Below are 26,734 nucleotides of genomic sequence, written 5' to 3' on the forward strand. Positions count from 1 at the left end.
CTCCTACTTGGCGACTTAAGTGTTTTACACCATTAGTAAATTACTACACAATTTCACCAGCACACTTTACAAACAATTCCACAATGCTAGAGTGCCTGAATTAAGTTGTATACTGAATAGATGTGTTAAAAAGTATTGGCATTTGATTATGCCATATATTACATATATGTTGAAGCATTTTTAAATTCATTGAAGTACAATTTTATGTACACCTATTTGATTAGAAAAGCAATGATAAGAGACCAGTTTGTTTCTTTTTTTATTAAGTAACATCTTTCATATTTATCATGATTTTCAACACTCTAAACTAAGAGATCTAACTCGGTTAGTAACTTCATAGATTCAGATTTTTATTAAAAAGAACATCCACTAGTTTAGGTACTCACCTCCTTGAATGATGTACATCAAATAAAGTATCATCCTCATCATCATCTTCTTGATCTAAAGGCCTCATTTCCATGTTTTCTAGATTTGTATTCAGTATACCATACTTCCGATTTTTTCTGTTAATTCTCCTCATCCTAGATTGAAATCAGAAGTAATTACAACATCTCATACAGATCACAAAATAGCAGCATTCCCCTACATTCACTTATAGCTAGCTTCAAATGTATGTCACAATACATGATATCCCCCAATAATAATCAAGAAATTAGAGAAATTGATTTAAGTGGGTAAATAACTCAAACCCTAACACAGAAGTACAATTTGAAAGTAACAGAATGATGACTCTCATCAAAAACTTGGTCTTCTTCTAGCCTTAAAAATCAATAGCTCAAGAAAGGCCATGATCACGAAAGTACAAATTGAAGAAAAGTCGAACTAACATTGAAATATGATTTTGTTTCTAATCAGCCAGAGGAAGCTAGATCTTTTAACTCTGCAGAACATTTGGGATATTTGACTGCCCTGCTATGGCATCATCAACATCGCAGTAGAAAGGGCACAGAATGTACTCTAGGTGGGGGACTTTAATGTCCATACAAAGACTGACCGAGCGTGGAAGGACACAGCTGCCAGATGAGGGAAAAACCTGCTCGACCTCATCCTCACCAATCTACCTGACAGATGCATACAGCCATGGCAGTAGGAGTGACCACCACACAGTTCTTATGGAGATTAAATCCCGACATCACACTGAGGACACCCTCCATCGTGTTGTGTGGTTCGACCACCGTGCTAAATGGGATAGATTCTGAATAGGTCTAGCAGCTCAAAACTGGGCATTCCACCACATTGTGTAACTTCATGGCCCAGTATATCCCTCACTCTATCATTACTATCAAGCCATGGGACCAACTCTGGTTCAATGAGGAGTATAGAAGAGCATGCAGCAGCAGCACTAGGTGTCTCTAAAAATGAGGTGCCAACCCAGTGAAGCTACAACACATGACTACATGCATGTTAATCAGCGAAAGCAGCATGCTATAGACAGGGCTATGCGATTCCACATCCAATGGATCAAATCAAAGATCTGCAGTCCTGCATCATCCAGTTGTGAATGGTGGTGGATCATTAAACAACTAATGGGAGGAGGAGGAGGCTCCATGAACATCCACATCCTCAAAGATGGCAGAGCCCAGTACCCTAGTGCAAAAGACAAGACTGAAGCATTTGCAATCGTCTTCAGCCAGAAGTGCCGAGTGGATGATCCATCTTGGCCTCCTTCCGAGTGCCTCACCATCACAGAAGCCAGTCTTCAGCCAATTCGATTAACTCCATGAGATATCAAGAAACAGCTGAACGCACTGAATACAGCAAAGGCTATGGGCCCCGACACCATCCTAGTTGTAGTGCTGAAGACTTCTGCGCCAGAACTAGCCACGCCTCTTACCAAGTTGGTCCAGTAGACCTACAGCACTGGCATCTATCTGACAATGTGGAAAACTGCCCAGGTATGTCCTGTCCACAAAAGCAGGACAAATCCAATCCAGGCAATTTACAGCCCATCAGCCCACTATCAGCAAAGTGATGTAAAGGGTGGCCGACAGCACTATCATAGGCACAGGCAGTCCCTCGGAATCGAGGAAGACTTGGTTCCACTCCTGAAGTGAGTTCTTTGGTGGCTGAACAGTCCAATATGAGAGCCATAGACTCTGTCACAGGTGGGACAGATAGTCGTTGAGGGAAGGGATGGGTGGGACTGGTTCGCCGCATACTCTTTCCGCTGTCTGCGCTTGATTTCTGCATGCTCTCGACGTTGAGACTCGAGGTGTTCAGCGCCCTCTCAGATGCACTTCCTCCACTTAGGGCGGTCTTGGGCCAGGGACTCCCAGGTGTCAGTGGGGATGTTGCAGTTTATCAGGGAGGCTTTGAGGGTGTCCTGGTAGCGTTTCCACTGCCCACCTTTGGCTCGTTTGCCATGAAGGAGCTCAGAGAAGAGCACTTGCTTTGGGAGTCTCGTGTCTGGCATGCGGACTATGTGGCCTGCCCAGCGGAGCTGATCGAGTGTGGTCAGTGCTTCAATGCTGGGGATGTTAGCCTGAGTGAGGACACTGATGTTGGTGCGCACGTCCTCCCAGGGGATTTGTAGGATCTTGCAGAAACATCTTTGGTGATATTTCTCCAGCAACTTGAGGTGTCTACTGTACATGGTCCATGTCTCTGAGCCATACAGGAGAGCAGGTATTACTACAGCAGCCCTGTGGACCATGAGCTTGGTGGCAGTTTGGAGAGCCTGGTGCGCTATCAAGCAGCACATAACTCACCAATAACCTGCTCACCAATGCTCAGTTTGGGTTCTGCCAGCACCACTCACCTCCAGACCTTATTACAGTCCTGGTCCAAACATGGACAAAAGAGCTGAATTCCAGAGGTGAGGGGAGAGTGACTGTCCTTGACATTAAGGCAGCATTTGACCGAGTGCGGCATCAAGGAGCGCGAGTAAAACTGAAGTCAATGGGAATCAGGGGGAGAACTCTCCACTGGCTGGAGTCATATCTAGCACAAAGGAAGATGGTTGTGGTTGTTGGAGGCCAATCATCTCAGCCTCAGGACAGCGCTGCAGGAGTTCCTCAGGACAGTGTCCTCGGCCCAACCATTTCAGCTGCTTCATCAATCACCTTCCCTCCATCATAGCTGATGATTGCAGCATTCAGTTCCATTCGCAACTCCTCAAATAATGAAGCAGTCCATTCCCACATGCAGCAAGACTTGGACAAAATTCAGGAGTGGGCTGATAAGTGGCAAGTAACATTCGCTCCGCACAAATGCCAGGCAATGACTATCTCCAACAAGGGAGAGTCTAACCACCTCCCTTTGACATTCGATGAATGGCATTACCATTGTTGAGTCCCCCACCATAAACATCCTGGAGGTTATCATTGACCAGAAACTTAACTGGACCAGCCACATATATACTGTAGAACAGGTCAGAGGCTGGGTATTCGGCAGTGAATGACATACCTCCTGACTCCCCAAAGCCTTTCCACCATCTACAAGGCACAAGATGGAATACTCTCCACTTGCCTGGATGAGTGCAGTTCCAACAACACTGAAGCAGCTCGACACCATCCAGGACAAAGCAGCCCACTTGATTGGCACCCCATCCACCACCTTCAACATTCACTGCCTCTACCATTGGCACACTGTGGCTGCAGTGTGCACAGTCTACAAGAGCCACTGCAGCAACTTGCCAAGGCTTCTTAGACAACATTTCCCAAAGCCGTGACCTCTGCCACCGAGAAGGACAAGGGTAGCAGGCACATGGGAACACCACTACCTCCAGGCTCCCCGCCAAAATCACACACCATCCTGACTTGGAAATTTATCGCCGTTCCTTCATCGTAGCAGGGTCAAAATCCTGGAACTCCCTACTAAACAGCACTGCGGCAGTATCTACATCACACCGACTTCAGCGGCTCAAAATCACCTTGTCAAGGGCAATTAGGGATGGGCAATAAATGCTAACCTTGCCAGCAATGCGCATATTCTGTGAATGAATAAAAAAATGGCCAGAGAGTGAGGAGACTTTCCAGAAAAATTAATGTGCTAATCATTTAAGAGTCAACTTACATAGCAGTCACCGGTTTTCACACTTCAGATTCCAGCCAGGCAGAACCTTGTTGATATTGCTTGGCTCACACCTGGCTGTAACTGTACAGTTTAGGAGACGGCTCTGTGCATGCTTGAATACATGCAAACATAAAGCTCTCTTGCAATAGATGTAAATTTACAGAAGAACATAAGAACATAAGAATTAGGAACAGGAGTAGGCCATCTAGCCTCTCGAGCCTGCTCCGCCATTCAACAAGATCATGGCTGATCTGGCCGTGGACTCAGCTCCACTTACCTGCCCGCTCCCCGTAACCCTTAATTCCTTTATTGGTTAAAAATCTACCTATCTGTGACATGAATACATTCAATAAGCTAGCCTCAACTGCTTCCTTGGGCAGAGAATTCCACAGATTCACAACCCTCTGGGAGAAGAAATTCCTTCTCAACTCAGTTTTTAAATTGGCTCCCCCGTATATTGAGGTTGTGCCCCCGAGTTCTAGTCTCCCCGACCAGTGGAAACAACCTCTCTGCCTCTATCTTGTCTATCCCTTTCATTATTTAAAATGTTTCTATAAGATCCCCCCTCATCCTTCTGAACTCCAACGAGTAAAGACCCAGTCTACTCAACCCATCATCATAAGGGAACCCCCTCATCTCCGTAATCAGCCTCGTGAATCGTCTCTGTACCCCATCCAAAGCTAGTATATCCTTCCTTAAGTAAGGTGACCAAAACTGCACACAGTACTCCAGGTGCGGCCTCACCAATACCCTATACAGTTGCAGAAGGACCTCCCTGCTTTTTTGTACTCCATCCCTTTCGCAATGAAGGCCAACATTCCATTCGCCTTCCTGATTACCTGCTGCACCTGCAAACTAACTTTTTTGGGGGATTCATGCACAAGGAGTCCTTGACGGCGCCCCTTCGCTTTAGGAGAGGGGTGCGCCAGGGATGCCCCATGTCCGGCCAGTTATATGCCATCTGCGTGGAGCCTTTCCTGCGCCTCTTGCGGACGAGGTTGACGGGACTGGCTCTGCAAGGGCCGGGCGTGGAGGTCGTCCTCTCGGCTTACGCCGATGACGTGCTCCTCGCGGTAGAGGATCCCGCTGACCTGCGGAGGATGCGTGAGTGCCAAGAGATTTACTCGGCCGCATCCTCCGCCAGAATCAACTGGGAGAAATGTTCCGGACTCCTGGTGGGTCAGTGGCGGGTGGACTCCCTGCCGGAGGAGCTCAGGCCTTTTGCCTGGAGCACGACCCATCTCCTCTATCTGGGAGTCTACCTTAGCCCCGACGAGGGAGCCTGGCCGGCGAACTGGCAGGAGCTGGAGGCCAAGGTCGCCGCTCGTCTAGGGCGCTGGACAGGACTGCTCCGAGTGCTGTCCTACAGGGGTCGAGCGCTAGTCATAAACCAGCTGGTGGCCGCAATGTTGTGGTACCGGCTGGTCACTTTGACCCCTCCCCCTGCGTTTGTCGCCAAGATACAGAAGAAGCTGGTGGACTTCTTCTGGAACAACAGGAAGCACTGGGTCTCTGCTGCGGTCTTGAGTCTCCCGCTTGAGGAGGGCGGTCAGTCGTTGGTGTGCGTCAGCGCCCAGCTCGTGACTTTCCGTCTTCAGACCATGCAGAGATACCTTTACGTCGAGCCCCCTCCTAGGTGGTGCGCTCTGGCGACGTATTTCTTCCGCCAGCAGCGCGACCTCAACTACGACACGCAGCTCCTGTTTGTGAACTTAGGGGGGGTGTCAGGACCACCCTCCGGGAGTTGCCTGTCTTTTACAGGGACCTCATCAGGGTCTGGAACAAAGTCTCCACCAAGCGCAGCTCTCCGCCGGCTGGAGTGGCGGCTGTCCTGCAGGAGCCGCTGCTCGGGAATCCGTACCTCCACGACCGAGGTTTTATGTGGCGGTCGGAAGAGAGGGCTGTGGCTGGTGAGGTGACCAGGGTCAGGGACCTGCTCGATGGTGGAGGAGCGGGCTGGATGGCGCCAGGCACGCTGGCGCGGCACCTAAATTCAGCCGACGAGCGCCACGCGGCCGAAGCCATTGAGTCGCTAAAAACAGCTTTGGGCCCTGACTCTGTTAGGTGCATCGAGGAGGCTCAAGCACGTGGGGAGATCCCGTCCGAACTGACCCCCGTCCGGACGGAATTCCTCATTGGCGCCAAATCCCGGAACCTCCCTCGGGGGCCGGCGCCTCACAACTTGAGCCGCCTTGGGGAAATCCCCTCCGTGCCTTTCAGTTCCGCGCGGAGGGGTTTCCTGTACGGGCTGCTCCTGCACACTCTCAACTTTGCCATCCTCGCCGGCCGTCCGGACACACCATGGCGTACCATCTTGCCGTCCGGAGGAGGCGGGGGTCCCCGATGGAGGGCACTCTACGCAGGGGTCCTCCCACTATTCATCGGGGACTTGGGCCTGGAGGGTGGTGCACGGAGCAGTGCCGTGCAACAAATTTTTAAGCCGGTTCACGGACTCCCAGGCCGCCTGCAATTTCTGCGGTCTGGAGGAGTCAGTGTTCCATATTTTTAGTGAGTGCACAAGGTTGCAGCCCCTGTTCCATTATTTGAAGGGGCTGCTCCTGAAATTCTGGCTGCACTTCAGTCCCACTCTCCTGATCTTTGGGCACCCTGTGCGGAGGGGAGCGGGTAGGTCCGAAGGCCTCCTCGTAGGACTGCTACTGGGCACGGCCAAGGGTGCCATCAGCCGGTCCAGGCAGCGGGCGGTCGAGGGGGTCGTTCAACCTGACTGCCTGCCTCTCTTCCGCTCTTACATCCGGTCCAGGGTGTCCTTGGAGATGGAGCACGCGGTGTCCACCGGTACGCTCGCGGCCTTCCGCGAGAGGTGGGCACCGGAGGGACTGGAGTGCATCATCACGCCCGGCAACTAAATTTTAATTTGATTTTACGTTTTAAAGTTCAATTTGTTTTAATTGCCGGTGCTTTTAGTGTCCCCCTCCCCTTTTATAGGGGGCACTGGAAAAAATGTGATTTTAGCGCCCCAAAAAAAAAGAAAAACACAAAAAAAACCTCAAAAAAACTCAAAAAAAAGGGCCTTGTAAATGTCTGGTATCTCATCCAGGGCGGGTGGCACGCTTAATGTTTTTTGTTTTGCAGATAAACTCCAAAAGAGTTTCATGCACAAGGACCCCCAGGTCCCTCTGCACCGCAGCATGTTGTAATTTCTCCCCATTCAAATAATATTCCCTTTTACGGTATTTTTTTCCCCCCCAAGGTGGATGACCTCACACTTTCCGACATTGTATTCCATCTGCCAAACCTTAGCCCATTCGCTTAACCTATCTAAATCTCTTTGCAGGCTTTCTGTGTCCCCTACACAACCTGCTTTCCCACTAATCTTTGTGTCATCTGCAAATTTTGTTACACTATACTGTCCCCTCTTCCAGGTCATCTATGTATATTGTAAACAGTTGTGGTCCCAGCACCGATCCCTGTGGCACACCACTAACCACCGATTTCCAACCCGAAAAGGACCCATTTATCCATAGAAACATAGAAAATAGGTGCAGGAGTAGGCCATTCGGCCCTTCTAGCCTGCACCGCCATTCAATGAGTTCATGGCTGAACATGCAACTTCAGTACCCCATTCCTGCTTTCTCGCCATACCCCTTGAGCCCCCTAGTAGTAAGGACTACATCTAACTCCTTTTTGAATATATTTAGTGAATTGGCCTCAACAACTTTCTGTGGTAGAGAATTCCACAGGTTCACTACTCTCTGGGTGAAGAAGTTTCTCCTCATCTCGGTCCTAAATGGCTTACCTCTTATCCTTAGACTGTGACCCCTGGTTCTGGACTTCCCCAACATTGGAAACATTCTTCCTGCATCTAACCTGCCTAAACCCATCAGAATTTTAAACGTTTCTATGAGGTCCCCTCTCATTCTTCTGAACTCCAGTGAATACAAGCCCAGTTGATGCAGTCTTTCTTGATAGCTCAGTCCCGCCATCCCGGGAATCAGTCTGGTGAACCTTCGCTGCACTCCCTCAATAGCAAGAATGTCCTTCCTCAGGTTAGGAGACCAAAACTGTACACAATACTCCAGGTGTGGCCTCACCAAGGCCCTGTACAACTGTAGCAACACCTCCCTGCCCCTGTACTCAAATCCCCTCGCTATGAAGGCCAACATGCCATTCACTTTCTTAACTGTCTGCTGTACCTGCATGCCAACCTTCAATGACTGATGTACCATGACATCCAGGTCTCGTTGCACCTCCCCTTTTCCTAATCTGTCACCATTCAGATAATAGTCTGTCTCTCTGTTTTTACCACCAAAGTGAACAACTTCACATTCATCCACATTATACTGCATCTGCCATGCATTTGCCCACTCACCTAACCTATCCAAGTCGCTCTGCAGCCTCATAGCATCCTCCTCACAGTTCACACTGCCACCCAACTTAGTGTCATCCGCAAATTTGAAGATACTACATTTAATCCCCTCGTCCAAATCATTAATGTACAATGTAAACAGCTGGGGCCCCAGCACAGAACCTTGCGGTACCCCACTAGTCACCGCCTGCCATTCTGAAAAGTACCCATTTACTTCTACTCTTTGCTTCCTGTCTGACAACCAGTTCTCAATCCATGTCAGCACACTACCCCCAATCCCATGTGCTTTAACTTTGTACATTAATCTCTTGTGTGGCACCTTGTCGAAAGCCTTCTGAAAGTCCAAATATACCACATCAACTGGTTCTCCCTTATCCACTCTACTGGAAACATCCTCAAAAAATTCCAGAAGATTTGTCAAGCATGATTTCCCTTTCACAAATCCATGCTGACTTGGACCTATCATGTCACCTCTTTCCAAATGCGCTGCTATGACATCCTTAATAATTGATTCCATCATTTTACCCACTTCCAATGTCAGGCTGACTGGTCTATAATTCCCTGTTTTCTCTCTCCCTCCTTTTTTTTTTTTAAAAAGTGGGGTTACATTGGCTACCCTCCACTCGATAGGAACTGATCCAGAGTCAATGGAATGTTGGAAAATGATTGTCAATGCATCCGCTATTTCCAAGGCCACCTCCTTAAGTACTCTGGGATGCAGTCCATCAGGCCCTGGGGATTTATCGGCCTTCAATCCCATCAATTTCCCGACTAATAAGGATTTCCCTCAATTCCTCCCCCTTACTAGACCCTCTGACCCCTTTTATATCCGGAAGGTTGTTAGAGTTCTCCTTAGTGAATACCGAACCAAAGTACTTGTTCAATTGGTCCGCCATTTCTTTGTTCCCCGTTATGACTTCCCATGATTCTGACTGCAGGGGACCTACGTTTGTCTTTACTAACCTTTTTCTCTTTACCTATCTATAGAAACTTTTGCAATCCGTCTTAATATTCCCTGCAAGCTTCTTCTCGTACTCTATTTTCCCTGCCCTAATCAAACCCTTTGTCCTCCTCTGCTGAGTTCTAAATTTCTCCCAGTCTCCAGGTTCGCTGCTATTTCTGGCCAATTTGTATGCCACTTCCTTGGCTTTAATACTATCCCCGATTTCCCTTGATAGCCACGGTTGAGCCACCTTCCCTTTTTTATTTTTACGCCAGACAGGAATGTACAATTGTTGTAGTTCATCCATGCGGTCTCTAAATGTCTGCCATTGCCCATCCACAGTCAACCCCTTCAGTATCATTCGCCAATCTATCCTAGCCAATTCACGCCTCATACCTTCAAAGTTACCCTTCTTTAAGTTCTGGACCATGGTCTCTGAATTAACTGTTTCCTTCTCCATTCTAATGCAGAATTCCACCATATTATGGTCACTCTTCCCCAAGGGGCCTCGCACAACGAGATTGCTAATTAATCCAGACTCTCTGCTTTCTGTTCGCCAGCCAATTCTCTATCCATGCTAATACATTTCCTCTGACTCCGCGTACCCTTATCTTCTGCAGTTATCTTTTGTGTGGCATCTTATCGAATGCCTTTTGAAAATCTCAATACACCACATCCATCGGTACACCTCTATCCACCATGCTCGTTATATCCTCAAAGAATTCCAGTAAATTAGTTAAACATGATTTCCCCTTCATGAATCCATGCTGTGTCTGCTTTATTGCACTATTCCTATCTAGATGTCCCTCTATTTCTTCCTTAATGATAGTTTCAAGCATTTTCCCCACTACAGATGTTAAACTAACCGGCCTATAGTTACCTGCCTTTTGTCTGCCCCCTTTTTTAAACAGAGGCGTTACATTAGCTGTTTTCCAATCCGCTGGTACCTCCTCAGAGTCCAGAGACTTTTGGTAGATTATAACGAATGCATCTGCTATAACCTCCGCCATGTCTTTTAATACCCTGGGATGCATTTCATCAGGACCAGGGGACTTGTCTACCTTGAGTCCCATTAGCCTGTCCAGCACTACCCCCCTAGTGATAGTGATTGTCTCAAGGTCCTCCCTTCCCACATTCCTGTGACCAGCAATTTTTGGCATGGTTTTTGTGTCTTCTACTGTGAAGACCGAAGCAAAATAATTGTTTGAGGTCTCAGCCTTTTCCACATTTCCCATTATTAAATCCCCCTTCTCATCTTCTAAGGGACCAACATTTACTTTAGTCACTCTTTTCCGTTTTATATATCTGTAAAAGCTTTTACTATCCGTTTTTATGTTTTGCGCAAGTTTACCTTCATAATCTATCTTTCCTTTCTTTATTGCTTTCTTAGTCATTCTTTGCTGTCGTTTAAAATGTTCCCAATCTTCTATTTTCCCACTAACCTTGGCCACCTATACGCATTGGTTTTTAATTTGATACTCTCCTTTATTTCCTTGGTTATCCACGGCTGGTTATCCCTTCTCTTACCGCCCTTCTTTTTCACTGGAATATATTTTTGTTGAGCACTATGAAAGAGCTCCTTAAAAGTCCTCCACTGTTCCTCAATTGCGCCACCGTTTAGTCTGTGTTCCCAGTCTACTTCAGCCAACTCTGCCCTCATCCCACTGTAGTCCCCTTTGTTTAAGCATAGTACGCTCGTTTGAGACACTACTTCCTCATCCTCAATCTGTATTACAAATTCAACCATACTGTGATCACTCATTCCGAGAGGATCTTTTACTAGGAGATCGTTTATTATTCCTGCCTCATTCCACAGGACCAGATCTAAGATAGCTTGTTCCCTTGTAGGTTCTGTAACATACTGTTCTAAGAAACAATCCCGTATGCTTTCTATGAATTCCTCCTCCAGGCTACCCCGTACGAGTTGATTTGACCAATCGATATGTAGGTTAAAATCCCCCATGATTACTGCCGTTCCTTTTTCACATGCCTCCATTATTCCCTTGATTATTGCCCTCCCCGTGAAGTTATTATTTGGGGGCCTATAAACTACACCCACCAGTGACTTTTTCCCCTTACTATCTCTAATCTCCACCCATAATGATTCAACATTTTGTTCATTAGAGCCAATATCGTCTCTCACAACTGCCCTGATATCATCCTTTATTAACAGAGCTACCCCACCTCCTTTTCCTTCTTGTTTATCTTTCTGAATCGTCAGATACCCCTGTATGTTTAATTCCCAGTCTTGGCCACCCTGCAACCACGTTTCTGTAATGGCCACCAAATCATACCCATTTGTAATGATTTGTGCCGTCAACTCATTTACTTTATTTCGAATGCTGCGTGCGTTTAGGTAGAGTGTTTTAATACTAGTTTTTAAACCATGATTTTTAGTTTTGACCCCTCCTGCAGCCCCTTTATATTCAGTGGCCCTTTTTGTTCTTTGCCTTGGGTTTCTCTGCCCTCCACTTTTACTCATCTCCTTTCTGTCTTTTGCCTTTGTCTCCTTTTTGTTTCCCTCTGTCTCCCTGCATTGGTTCCCATCCCCCTGCCATATTAGTTTAACTCCTCCCCAACAGCACTAGCAAACACTCCCCCTCGGACATTGGTTCCGGTCCTGCCCAGGTGCAGACCGTCCGGTTTGTACTGGTCCCACCTCCCCCAGAACCGGTTCCAATGCCCCAGGAATTTGAATCCCTCCCTGCTGCACCACTGCTCAAGCCACGTATTCATCTGAGCTATCCTGCGATTCCTACTCTGACTAGCACGTGGCACTGGTAGCACTCCTGAGATTACTACTTTTGAGGTCCTACGTTTTAATTTAGCTCCAAGCTCCTTAAATTCATCTTGTAGGACCTCATCCCTTTTTTTTTTAAAGCCCATATCGTTGGTACCAATGTGTACCACGACAACTGGCTGTTCACCCTCCCTTTTCAGAATGTCCTGCACCCGCTCCGAGACATCCTTGACCCTTGCACCAGGGAGGCAACATACCATCCTGGAGTCTCGGTTGCGGCCGCAGAAACGCCTATCTATTCCCCTTACAATTGAATCCCCTATCACTATCACTCTTCCACTCTTTTTCCTGCCCTCCTGTGCAGCAGAGCCAGCCACGGTGCCATGAACTTGGCTGCTGCTGCCCTCCCTTGATGAGTCATCCCCCTCAACAGTACTCAAAACGGTGTATCTGTTTGGCAGGGGGCTGACCGCAGGGGACCCCTGCACTACCTTCCTTGCACTGCTCTTCCTGCTGGTCTTCCATTCCCTAGCTGGCTGTGGACCCTTCACCTGTGGTAAGACCAGCTCGCTACATGTGCTACTCACATCATTCTCAGCATCGTGGATGCTCCAGAGTGAATCCACTCTCAGCTCCAATTCCGCAACGCGGACCGTCAGGAGCTGGAGGCGGACACACTTCCCGCACACGTAGTCGTCAGGGACACCGGATGTGTAAATTTAAATGTTTCGAGACATTAGGGAGAGTAGAATCCTCACTCTCAACATTTAAACAGAAGGTTGGAAGTGATCACTTTGCAAACCAGATTTGAAGTAACACTGGATTACATTCTAGACAGTCAAATCAAATCAGTGTGAGACTGCTGCTTTCAGACAATCTTACTCCACTTTACTTGAGTCAGGTTGGGCCCTGACTCAGGATTAACACTCCAGGTTTAGCTCCAGTATGGAATTTAAATTGTTTTACAACAATGTTAAAGCTCTAGTTACTAATCTATGCCAAAATTTGCTGGAAAAATAATTAGAATATGCCACAGCAAGCATAACATCGTACTTCTGGCATATTACTGCCAGAAGTGCAGAGGGCATTTGTACTGCAGATTTTCTCCCCCTCCCCAATGTTCCAACTTAGATTTTAAATTATCTATTAAAATGTATTTTTTCAATAGGATTGCAGGGTGAATTCCTTATCGCTGAGTACTTGAATGCAGCAGGTGGAACTTAAGTACCATGTTGTCCTGACCCCAGCCCGATGCATCTGCCTGTTTCCCAGCACATCAATGTCTCTCAATTATTCTTCTGATCTTTAATCCATAATATATATTAAGTGGATGCCCTGTGGATAGCCTCATCTCTCTGTTAAAGTTAAGATTCTGCCCATATGTTCAGCTCTCTTGCAAGACCCAGATTTAGGGATAGGACCAAGTCAGCGATATAGTCCAGCAAATAGCAGAAAAAAGCATCTAGGACAGCAGCATTTTTAAAACTCACCCTGACCCCATCATTACCCCCATATTGTAAACAAATCATTAATTTCACTAATGTTTTTATTGCCTTGTAAATTGTTGAAATGTCACTGTTGATCAGTTATGATGTGTGTCTTTAACTATTTTTCACAAGAATATTGAGATAGTGTTACAGGTCTGCCCAATTACAAGTAGTCTTTGCTTGTTTACATTTATAACATACTCAAGATACTTTCACTGCAACTTACAAACCATTTAGAGAGGTATGTGTAAATTGAACTGATGAACCCTTATAAAATCCACAAATCATACTATGCTCAGATCACGAGCGCCATTATTCTTGAGTCTCACTGACAGCAGCGTGAAAACTGTACCCTCCACCAACATCACTAAAAATTATCTGGTTATTCTCAGATTGCTTGTTTTAGGACCTGGCTGAGCGCAAATTGGCTGTAGCGTTTCCTACAACAGTGACTGCACTTTCAAAATATTTCACTGACTGTAAAATGCTTTGGGATATCCTGAGGTCATGAAAGGCCCTATATAAATGTCTAGATAAGAAATGCTTGAGGCTGAGGAAGATGGCTGAAGAGTTATTTGGATGCTAATATTAGAACATATATCAAGAGTTTGGTACCATAACTGGGTTGTAGAAAGGCATTCAGCTACTGTTGAATCTCTATCTCTAATTGTGGAACCATCACTTAAGCGAGTATAGTGTGTCCCCATGTTGTGGTCAGGAGGATGGCGGCAACACATTCATACACTTTATTCAAATGGTGTTGCTCACCGTGCTGTTTCGGGGAGTCTGCTACTCTGCTATCCACTTAACACAAGCTCAAACCCATCAGTTACTTAAATGGTAAATTAGTGGCCATCCTACACTTTGGCAGACTCGAGAATCAGTTACCTGAGACAGGTAGGCCCAAATACTCCAGTGCACATTTGTTAATCAACTACCCTGCTGCATTAGTAGAACAAGGATAGCTAGGCCTAAAATTGGGGGCTAGGATTTCTTCTACTTGACTCTCAATAAGACTCTTAAGTAAAAGCAAGGCTTGTATTTATATAGCATCTTTCACGAATTCAGGGCATTTTACAGCCAATTAAGTTCTTTTAAAATGTAGTCACTGTTGTAATGTAGCATACACGGCAGCTAATTTGCACAGAGCCAAGTCCCACAAACAGCAATGTGATAATGGCCAGATAATGTTTTTTTTTTAGTGATGTTGATTGACAGATAAATATTGGCCAGGACACTAGGGAAAACTCCCCTATTCTTCAAAATAGTCCCCTGGGATCTTTTATGTCCACCAGAGAAGACCTTGGCTTAACGTCTCATCCGAAAGATGGCACCTCTGACAGTGAAGCACTTCCTCAGTACTGCACTGGAGTGTCAGCTGGATTTTTGTGCTCAAGTCTCTGGAGTGGGACTTGAACCCACACCCCATGGGTCTTAATGAGTAAAGTGATACAAGCTGAATAATCAGCAGGAGGCTTTCTAGTGTTATGGTCTAATAAGATGCTATTTTAATTGGTTAAACTCCAGCAATATTTCTGTACACACTTAGGGGGGGGGGGGGGGTCCCCAAAGCCTTGACTTTTGCAAACCTGCATCTAAGCTCTCTTAGACTTGGGTAAGTGGGCTATGGGGTGAGTGTGTGCAAACAGAAACTCTTTTTGTATAGATTTCTCAAAAGCTTGGTTTGGAGATTCTCAAGTATGGCAATAGTGTTCATCCAGTTGACGAAAAGTTACAGCTATGGAAGATTCCCAGATATGAGCATCTATCCAAGGAAATGCAAATTCTTATGTTGCTTAGGTAAGTATGTGACAATTACATTTTAAAAAGTTGTCTTTGGTTGCATTTGCCTGCCGTTGTTTAAAAACAGTTCCAATTCTTGTACATTTCTTCCCTAGTTCTTGAAAGTGGAGTGGGACAGAGATGAATCAATAAGAACATAAGAACATAAGAATTAGGAACAGGAATAGGCCATCTAGCCCCTCAAGCCTACTCCGCCACTCAACAAGATCATGGCTGATCTGGCCGTGGACTCAGTTCCACTTACCGCCTGGCTCCCCATAACCCTTAATTCCCTTATTGGTTAAAAATCTATCTGTGATTTGAATACATTCAATGAGCTAGCCTCAACTGTTTCCCTGGGCAAAGAATTCCACAGATTCACAACCCTCTGGGAGAAGAAATTCCTTCTTAACTCGGTTTTAAATTGGCTCCCCGGTATTTTGAGGCTGTGCCCCCTAGTTCTAGTCTCCCCGACCAGTGGAAACAACCTCTCTGCCTCTATCTTGTCTATCCTTTTCATTATTTTAAATGTTTCTATAAGATCACCCCTCATCCTTCTGAACTCCAACGAGTAAAGACCCAGTCTACTCAATCTATCATCATCATAAGGTAACCCCCTCATCTCCGGAATCAGCCTAGTGAATCGTCTCTGTACCCCCTCCAAAGCTAGTAAATCCTTCCTCAAGTAAGGTGACCAAAACTGCACGCAGTACTCCAGGTGCGGCCTCACCAATACCCTGTACAGTTGCAGCAGGACCTCCCTGCTTTTGTACTCCATCCCTCTCGCAATGAAGGCCAACATTCCATTCACCTTCCTGATTACCTGTTGCACCTGCAAACTAACTTTTGGGATTCATGCACAAGGATTAGTGTCCCCCTCTCCTTTTATAGGGGGCACTGGAAAAAGGAAAAAATTTGATTTTAGTGCCCAAAAAAAAAAAAGAAAAAAAGGGCCTTGTAAATGTCTGGTGTGTCATCCAGGTCGGGTGGCACGGATACATGTTTTATGTTTTGCAGGTAGACGCTAAAAGAGTTTCATGCACAAGGACTCCCAGGTCCCTCTGCACCGCAGCATGTTGTAATTTCTCCCCATTCAAATAATATTCCCTTTTACTGTTTTTTTTTTCCCCAAGGTGGATGACCTCACATTTTCTGACATTGTATTCCATCTGCCAAACCTTAGCCCATTCGCTTAAGCTATCTAAATCTCTTTGCAGCCTCTCTGTGTCCTCTACACAACCCACTTTCCCACTAATCTTTGCGTCATCTGCAAATTTTGTTACACTACACTCTGTCCCCTCTTCCAGATCATCTATGTATATTGTAAACAGTTGTGGTCCCAGCACCGATCCCTGTGGCACACCACTAACCACCGATTTCCAACCCGAAAAGGACCCATTTATCCCGATTCTCTGCTTTCTGTTAAACAGAAAGAGAAATAACAGTGAAGTAAAAAAGTAGACTGATAGGAAAAAAAAAAAGAGACTTGCATTTATATAGTGCCTTTCATGACCACCAGATGTTACAAAGCACTTTACAGCCAATGACATATTTGTTGAAGTGTAGTCACTGTTGTAATGTAGGAAAAAAACATTTGTGCTTTAAATAGTGTGAATATTGACATTCCTCATGTCTTTGTTGGGTTTGCAATTAACTTTAATTAAATCACTTATTTCCATTGCAATTTAGTGTGTATATGTTACAGTTCAGACTGGTGAGGGCAAATTAGTTACTTTTTCATTAAGAAACCAAGACTGAACAAATTAAAGGTGAAATGTGCAATCAAGACAGACACAAAAGCAAGAAGTGCAGACAAATACATTGCTATAAAAGAAAAAGCAATGTGAAAAAGTAACAAAATTTAACTTTAAAAAAAAATTACTTTTGGCAATTTGATAGCCCTGTTGAATACATTGCCCACAGTATCTTAACCATGTAAACATTAGTACATTTATTTACAAATTTTAAGTTTAAAACCCTTAACACTTTGGTCGAGATTATGGCCTGTAATTTGCAGTCAGCGGCGAATCAAAGGCGTTTGCCGCTGGCCCCAAAGAAAGCTGCCCACAAAGATCTTGTGATCTCTGTAGCGAGAAGTTTGCCTTTTTTGACACGCAAGTGATTTCAGTGTAATATAATGGGGAATCCCTAGAGCGCTCTACTGTGATGTCAACAAGCTGTCTAAGCAACCAATCACAATGCCAAATTCACAGCCAGGAAAGCAGAAATGAAAAGCTGCTTTTATCCTGACTTTACAAGTCATGTTAGAGAGAGAGAGCTCAACAAAGATTGGAGCTCTCACATGGAGAAAAGGTAAACCGAAAATAATGAAACTTTTAAAAAATCAAATTTTTTTGAAGTTTCTTAAAAATTTAAATTATCATAATGGAGAAATTTGACACTCCACAAATTAAAATTAATTTTTCAGGGCCATAACATTTGTTTAGCAGTCAAAATGCTGTTAAAACGCCAGTTACACCTAATCCACTAAGACCTAACATTTAATGGGACATTTAACAGCGATATTACCACAGAAAAACCCATGTTTTCATCAGTTGCACTATTGCCAGCTATTGGGGGTAGGGGCAGGGGGAGTAAAGGGGGCACAGCATAGCCAATGTTGGAGCAGTGAATGACTGACATCAGGATTTCTGTGTTTAGATGTGCATGCGCTACATCCTGAAGTTGGGCCAGTTTCAAAGGTGTAATAATGACGAATGTTCGCCGTTATTACTCACCGCAGATTCTGCCCCTTAGAGATTTGAACTATTTAAGCACAATGGGGTTTTAGTGGCTTAAACATAAATGCTTTAAGTTGGCCATTTTTAGAAGAAATAAAGCATATTGAGCCAATGTTGAAACTTCACTTGATGTACAATGTCAATGTATCATAGCTTTATAAAGATAAAAACAATGTCATTGGACAACTAAAACACACAGTACTGTTGTACAAAGAATCAGATATTTTATTTTTATTTTTTTAAATCGGTGTACATAGACTTCAAACTGATCTACCAGAAAAGTTATAAACCTGGCCTCTCTCACATCTACCATTAAAATGGTGAAGAATGACCATATGAAGATTTTTTTGATGCATTTACTTAATCAGAGACTGAACATTGTGGTACAGGTACAATATCCCGAATTCGGAACTCCAAAAACCGTAATTGTCTGAAAACCGGACATTTTGTGGATCGTGGATAGAGTTGTCCAGAATCCGGAACTACTCTCCGAAAACCAGACATTTTGAGGCGGCCAAGCTGGCTACATCGGGCAGCGAGGGATGAGGAAACAGGTAAAAAGCGCAGCGCTGCGGGAATCGGAGGAGCTGCGTGAATGTAGCGTGTAGAAATGAGATGAGCGAGTGATGGAAATTCAGCACCTCACCCACCCTCTGTGTGGTACCCCGCCAATAGTCCGCACTCACCCAGGGACCCGCTCATTGTTGACCAGACACCGGGCTCACTGACCCTACCTGGAGGGGCTGAGCCTTCACCGGAGTCGGGAATCCTTCCCTTCGGCTCCAGATAGCCCTGAGCACCAGTGCGAGGGGTGAGGTCCGAAATCCAGCAAAACCCAAAATCCGGCTGCAATTTGGTCGAGGATTCCAAATTTCTGACTATTGATTTTCTTGTCTGAAATCCTGAAAAACCCAAAATCCGGCAGATTCAGTGCCGAGGATTCCAGATTTCGGACATTGTACCTGTACTAGAAACTACTTACTTGCTTCTATCACACATTCAATCTAAGTTTTTTTTTAAACGTGAAGGAATACCTCATTTAGTACTTTCTGTTCAAAATGTCAACTTGACTTCGTGATAGTAATCTCAGCTGGATTGACGGATTGATAAAAAAAAATTTTCATCCAATTCTGACCTTAAATATACAGAACCTTCTCTGATCCTTATGGATCCCAAGATGCATGTGCATCACATTAGTGATATCAGGCACCTTGTGATGTCACTAACATGATGGCCAATTTTCAACACCAGATTTTTGCAAGTAGTCAAGGCTTGCTGATGTACATGTATCCCTCATCTAAGAAATCTCCATCAGAGAACGAGCCTGCATTTAGATAGCACCTTTTCACAACCTCAACATGCCCCAAAGCATTTCACAGCCAAAAAGGTATTTTTCAACTGCAGCTACTGTTATAATGTAAGGAAACGCAGCAAGTAATTTGCATACAGCAAGATTCCCAAAACAGCAATGAGATAATGCATAGATAATCTGTTTTTGGTAGTGTTGGCTGAGGTATAAATTTTGGGCAGAATTGCAAGGCAAGTAATTTATACTCAAGAAAAAAGCCACAGGGATAATGTTCCCTGATTTTTTTTTTGTGTGCACTGTCCCTTTAACTGGCTGCGCAGCCCATTCAAATTTTCGCACATGTGCAGTTTCTTCCATTTAGAAGCCGGTGAGTGGCCTACATGGGACCTCCAGATTGCTAATTGGCCATGCAGCGCAGCTTAGCGGGAACATTGCATGGGTGTACATGTTTTTTTTTAAATTTGGGTGGGTGAAACTGGCAGGGCAGCATTAATTGCCTATCAACAGCTGCCGTGAAACCATGAAAACTCAAGCATATAGTATCGGAGTCAAATCACATGTAGTCCAAATCTTTTCTTGAACGTTATTGATGAACCAGTTGGGTTTTTACAACAATCCTGCAAAGTGGTCACTTTTCTTTCCTGGTGACAGTTCACAATTTAACAGAATTATTGAACCCTCAAAGCCACCCTGATAAAGTGCAACATCCCGACTGACACCTGGGAGACCCTGGCCAAAGACCGCCCGAAGTGGATGAAGTGCATCCGGGAGGGCGCTGAGCACCGAGTCTCATCGCTGAGAGCATGCAGAAAACAAGCGCAGACAGCAGCAAGAGCTCGCAGCAAATCTGTCCCACCCTCCCTTACCCTCAATGACTATCTGTCCCACCTGTGACAGGGTCAGTAGCTCTTGTATTGGACTGTTCAGCCACCTAAAGACTCATTTTAAGAGTGAAAGCAAGTCTTCCTCGATTCGGAGGAACTGCCGATGATGATGATGAATTCGATTCCATAATTTGCCATTCTGGGATTTGGAATGCAGACCTTTGGATTTCTAATACATTAGCATATACTTGTGTAACCAATCAGAACAACAAAAAATGAAATATCGGGAAACATCATAGCCATCACACCGAATTCTTGCCATTAGCTGTAGGCACAGGTACAACTCTGCACTACATAAAAGTGTTGTTCATAAACTGCGTAAATACTAGGAGCTGAGATCTAGCCTAACTGTGTCTTTCTTAGACCCTTGTGAGCGTCAGTAACATGAAACACTCATCAAGGACACCGAGGCTGTCAGGGCCCGCTGGAAGGAGCACTTTGAAGATCTCCTCAATCAAGACTCTGCCTTTGACTCGAGTGTTCTCAACTCCATCCCGCAGCATGCAACCCACCACTACCTCAGTGAGACCTCAACATTGCATGAGGTAGGCAAAGCCATAAAATAGCTAAAAAAATAACAAGGCTACGGGTGTGAATGGAATTCCTGCTGAGGCGCTAAAATATGGCGGAGAGGCGCTGTTGGCATGGATACATGGCTTCATCTCTCTCATTTGGAGGGAGGAGAGCATGCCGGGAGATCCCAAGAGATGCAGTGATCGTGTCAATTTTTAAAAAGGGGAACAAATCCAACTGCGGCAACTACAGGGGAATCTCCTGCTATCAACCAATGGGAAGGTTGTCGCTAGAGTTCTCCTCAACCGCCTTCTCGCCATGACTGAGAAGCTCTTCCCGGAGTCACAGTGCGGATTTCGTCCCCTACAGGGAACAACAGACATGATCTTTGCAGCACGACAACTGCAGGAAAAATGCAAGGAGCAGCGCAGCGCCAGCCCTTATACATGGCTTTTTTCGATCTTACAAAGGCCTTTGACACTGTCGAACATCAGGGCTTATGGAGCGTCCTCCTCAGTTTTGGATGCCCCCGAAAGTTTGGCAACATCTTTCGCCTGCTCCACGACAACATGCAGGCCGTGATCCTTACCAGCGGATCTATTACAGACCCATTCCATGACCGGACTGGGGTCAAGCAGGGCTGCATCATCGCTCCAACCCTCTTCTCAATCTTCCTCGCTGCCATGCTCCACTTCACCGTCAACAAGCTCCCTGCTGGAGTGGAGCTAATCTACAGAACTAGTACGAAGATGTTTAACCTACACCGTCTCCAGACCAGATCCAAGATCACCCAAACCTCTGTCGTCGAACTGCAGTATGCGGAAGACACCTGCGTCTGCGCACACTCGGAGGCTGTACTCCAGGATATAGTCAATGTATTCACCGAGGCATATGAAAGCATGGGCCTTACACTTAGCAGCCACAAGATAAAGGTCCTCCACCAGCCTGTCCTCGCCGCACAGCACTGCTCTCCAGTCATCAAGATTCATGGCGCGGCCATCGACAACGTGGACCATTTCCCATACCTCGGGAGCCTCGTCAACAAAGGCAGACATTGATGCGGAGATTCAACATCGCCTCCACTGCAGCCATCGGCCGCCTGAGGAAAAGAGTGTTCGAAGACCTGGCTCTCAAACCTACCACCAAGCTCATGGTCTACAGGGTTGTAATAATACCCGCCCTCTTGTAGGATCGGAGGAATGGACGATGAACATAGAAACATAGAAAATAGGTGCAGGAGTAGGCCATTCAGCCCTTCGAGCCTGCACCACCATTCAATATCATGGCTGATCATGCACTTCAGTACCCTATTCCTGCTTTCTCTCCATACCCCTTGATCCCTTTAGCTGTAAGGGACACATCAAACTCCCTTTTGAATATATCTAACGAACTGGCCGCAACAACTTTCTATCGTAAAGAATTCCCCAGGGGTTCACAATTCTCTGAGTGAAGCAGTTTCTCCTCATCTCGGTCCTGAATGGCTTACCCCTTATTCCTTAGACTGTGACCCCTAGTTCTGGACTTCCCCAACATCAGGAACATTCTTCCTGCATTTAACCTGTCCAATCCCATCAGAATTTTACATGTTTCTATGAGATCCCCTCTCATTCTTCTAAATTCCATTGAATATAAGCCTAGTCGATTCAGTCTTTCTTCATTTGTCAGTCCTGTCATCCCGGGAATCAGCCTGGTGAACCTTTGCTGCACTCCCTCAATAGCAAGAATGTCCTTCCTCAGATTAGGAGGCCAGAACTGTACACAATACTCAAGGTGTGGCCTCACCAAGGCCCTGTACAACTGTAGTAAGACCTCCCTGCTCCTATACTCAAATCCCCTAGCTATGAAGGCCAACATGCCATTTGCCTTCTTCACCGCCTGCTGTACCTGTACACCAACTTTCAATGACTGATGTACCATGACACCCAGCGGGCCCTGACTGCCTCGGTGTCCTTGATGAGTGTTTCCCCGTTCTTGGCCAGCAGTGGGGCGAGTCCTTGGGTGTTTGGCCCATAGGTGGCCTTGACTGCGATGAAGAATCCTCGCACATCATGGTTGTCGGCCTGCTGCTGTATCTCCTGTGCTTTCTTCATCCACCACCTGTTCTTTAGGTCCCGGGTTTTTTGTTGGACCTCAGCCTTGAGCCGTCTGTAATGCTGTTTTGCTGTTTCCGCATTGGGTTATTGTTTAAGGCTCAATAACGCCCTGCGCTTGCGATCTATTAGCTCTTGGATCTCCTGATCATTCTCATCAAACCAGTCCTGGTGTTTCCTGGTTGAGTAACCGAGTATCTCTTTGCAGGCACTGGTTATGGAGGCCTGGAGGGCAGACCAAGCGCTGTGGGCATTCTGCATCTCGAGGTTGTCAAGGCACACCAGGTTAGCTCTGAGGCACTGGCTGTATAGGGCTCTCTTAGCTGGGTCCTTAAGTGCTCTGGCATTGACTTTTTTGCGGCACTCCTTCTGCTGCCCCCTCCGCTTTGGGGCTATGTTGATGTCGATGATGGATCAGATTAGGCGGTGGTCCATCCAGCAGTCGTCGGCTCCTTTCATGGCATGGATGATGGGCACATCCTTGCGATCACTGGCTCGTACGATGACATAGTCAAGCAGGTGCCAGTGCTTGGAGCGAGGTTGTTGCCATGATATCTTGCATTTGTCCGTCTGGCAGAACAAGGTGTTGGTGATGACAAGTTCGTGCTCTCGACATTTTATCAGGAGTAGGGTACCACTGGAGTTGGCTTTCCCAACCCCCTCTCCGCCAATCACGCCCCCCCCCCCTCAGAAGTCTGTGTCCTTGCCAACCCTGGCATTGAAATCACCGAGGAGGATCAGTTTGTTGCCCGCGGGGACACAGGACAGGGATTTTGAGAAGTTGGCGTAAAAACCCTCTTTGGTCTTATCAGTTGCATCGAGTGTCGGGGAGTACGCACTGATGACTGTGGCGCACCTGTTCCGGGATAGGGTGAGTCGAAGAGTCATGAGGCGTTCATTAGCCCTGCAGGGGGAGTCTATGAGGCAGTCAACCAGCTCGTTTTTGATGGCGAAGCCGACTCCGTGGAGGCGGTGTTCTTCTTCTGGTTTCCCTTTCCAGAAGGTGTAACCTCCACCTTGTTCCTTGAACTGGCCTTCCCCTGCCCGCCGGGTCTCGCTTAGGGCGGCACTGTCGATATCAAAGCGTCCAAGTTCCTGGGCAACCATGGCGGTGCGGCATTCTGGCCTGTCGCCGTTGGGGTTGTCCAGGAGAGTCCTGACGTTCCAGATCCCGAACTTCATGTTAACAGAGTGGAAGATGCCTGTGCCAGGGTTTTTTTAACGTGGGGTGGTCGTTGCACAACGGCTACCACATGGGCTTAGCTGAACGAGGTCTTGATCCAGTGGCAAGGGGGTCCAAGACGACTGGGGACCAGGCACTACTATATGGGCCTAGTTGCCTGAGGCGAGTTGTTGGTCGCAGGCTCGGCGCTAGGCAGCACCCTTGGTGGTAGGTGATCCGAGGTCTGGTTGGGGACAGGAATTTGGAGGGTCACTGGCCCACCAGGGTCACAGCCATGGTACTCACCACATATTGGAGGTGGAGAAGAGGCCAGGTTGCCAGTGGGGAAGGAGAGCTCCAGTCGTCTCTGAAGGAGATGGGGAGGTCAGTCACCAACGTGGGGGAGGGAGGCCTGATCATCGTTGAGGAGGAGGTCATGTGTCACCACGGGAGGTCCAGCAGTTGTCGAGGAGGACCATCCACCGGTTGTCGAGGAGGACCATCCACCGCCGCTGGAGGTGTTCCGATCGTCGCTGGGGGGGGGGGGGGGGGGCGGGAGGGATGGAGGCCCGACATCCAGGTCGAGGGCCCTGCCTCTGGAGGTCGCCGGGGGACGTCGGAGGTCGGCGATGGGAAGCCTTCGGTAGGCCCGGATGGCCCGAACTCGTGGGACTCATTGGCGGAGGTCGGCCGGGGGACGCTGGAAGTCGTTGATGGGTGATGTGGTAGTAAGCCTGAGGTAGGCCCAAATTCGTGGGACTTGCAGGGTTGGGACCGGGGTAAGGGGTAAGGGTTTGGGTTTACGTGCTTAGACCCCCTATTGGGGTCTATTTGGTTAGAGAAATTTTAGACAGCTGGGGGGGGGGGTGGGGAAGTTGCTGAGATCTGGTGGGAGTTGTTTGGAGCGGGACAGCTCCGTGAGACCTACCACCCCGGCGGCCATTTTTACAGAACTTCGAAGATCTCCTCAATCGAGACTCAGCCTTTGACTCGAATGTTCTCGACTCCATCCCGCAGCATGCTACCTGCCACCACCTCAGTGAGACCCCAACACTGCACGAGGTAGAAAAAGCCGTAAAGCAGCTCAAAAACGGGTACGGACGGAATCCCTGCTGAGCCATTGAAGTATGGCGGAGAGGCATTGCTAGCACGAATAAACGACCTCGTCTCTCTCATCTGGAGGGAGGAGAGCATGCCGGGGGATCTCAGAGATGCAGTAATCATGACCATCTTTACAAAAGGGGACAAGTCTGACTGCAGCAACCACAGAGGAATCTCCCTGCTATCAGCCACTGAGAAAGTCGTCGCTAAAGTCCTCCTCAACCGTCTTCTTCCCGTGGCCGAGGAGCTCCTCCTGGAGTCACAGTGTGGATTTCGTCCCCTACGGGGCCCATTGGACATGATTTTTGCAGCACAACAGGTACAGGAAAAATGCAGAGAACAGCGCCAGCCCTTATACATGGCCTTCTTCGACCTTACAAATGCCTTTGACACTGTCAACTGCGGGGGTCTATGGAGTGTCCTCCTCTGTTTCGGATGCCCCCAAAAGTTCGGCACCATCATCCGCCTGCTCCACGACGACATACAGGCCGTGATCCTTACTAACGGATCCATCACAGACCCAATTCACATCCGGACCGGGGTCAAATAGGGCTGTGTCATCGCCCCAACCCTCTTCTCAATCTTTCTCACCGCCATACTCCACCTCACAGTCAACAAGCTCCCCGCTGGATTGGAACTAAACTACAGAACCAGTGGGTACCTGTATAACCTGCGCCGTCTCCAGGCCAGATCCAAGACCACCCCAACCTCTGTCGTCGAGCTACAGTACACGGACGACGCCCATGTCTGCGCACATGGAGGCCGCACTCCAGGACATAGTTGACGTATTTACCGAGACGTACGAAAGCATGGGCTTTACGCTAAACACCTGTAAGACAAAAGTCCTCCACCAGCCTGTCCTCACCGCACAGCACTGCCCCCCCCCCCGCCCCCAGTCATCGAAATCCATGCCATGGCCGTGGACACCGTGGACCACTTCCCAGATCTCGGGAGCCTCCTATCAACAAGAGCAGGCATCGATGACGAGATCCAACACCGCCTCCAGTGCGCCAGTGCACCCTTCGGTCGCCTGAGGAAAAGAGTGTTTGAAGACCAGGCCCTCCAAACTGCCACGAAGCTCATGGTCTACAGGGTTGTAGTAATACCTGCCCTCCTGTATGGCTCAGAGACATGAAACATGTACAGTAGATACCACAAGATGCTGAAGAAATATCACCAACGATGTCTCCGCAAGATCCGACAAATCCCCATGGAGGACAGACGCACCAACATCAGCGTCCTCACTCAGGCTAACATCCCCAGCATTGAAGCACTGACCACACTCGATCAGCTCCGCTGGGCAGGCCACATAGTTTGCATGCCAGACACGAGACTCCCAAAGCAAGTGCTCTACTCGGAGCTCCTTCATGGCAAACGAGCCAAAGGTGCGCAACGGAAACGTTACAAGGACACCCTCAAAGCCTCCCTGATAAACTGCAACATCCTCACTGACACCTGGGAGTCCCTGGCTCAAGACCGCCCTAAGTGGAGGAATTGCATCCGAGAGGGCGCTGAGCACCTCGAATCTCAATGCCGAGAGCATGCAGAAATCAAGTGCAGACATCGGAAAGAGCATGCGGCAAACCAGTCCCACCCACACCTTCCTTCAACGACTATCTGACCCACCTGTGACAGAGTCTG

At 47.2% G+C, this 26,734-nt stretch overlaps 1 protein-coding gene across 1 annotated transcript in view; it reads right to left on the bottom strand.

Moving 5' to 3' along the window:
• LOC139235020 (membrane protein FAM174A-like) overlaps positions 1–26,734 on the bottom strand; it is a 91,479-nt gene that overhangs the window by 50,805 nt on the left and 13,940 nt on the right. The window contains exon 2 of the mRNA XM_070866146.1: positions 387–521. Coding sequence (XP_070722247.1) covers positions 387–521 — 135 coding nt within the window. The remainder of the gene's footprint in view (positions 1–386; positions 522–26,734) is intronic.

The sequence above is a fragment of the Pristiophorus japonicus genome, chromosome 1, assembly GCF_044704955.1.
Source record: "Pristiophorus japonicus isolate sPriJap1 chromosome 1, sPriJap1.hap1, whole genome shotgun sequence".
NCBI lineage: Eukaryota > Metazoa > Chordata > Chondrichthyes > Pristiophoridae > Pristiophorus > Pristiophorus japonicus.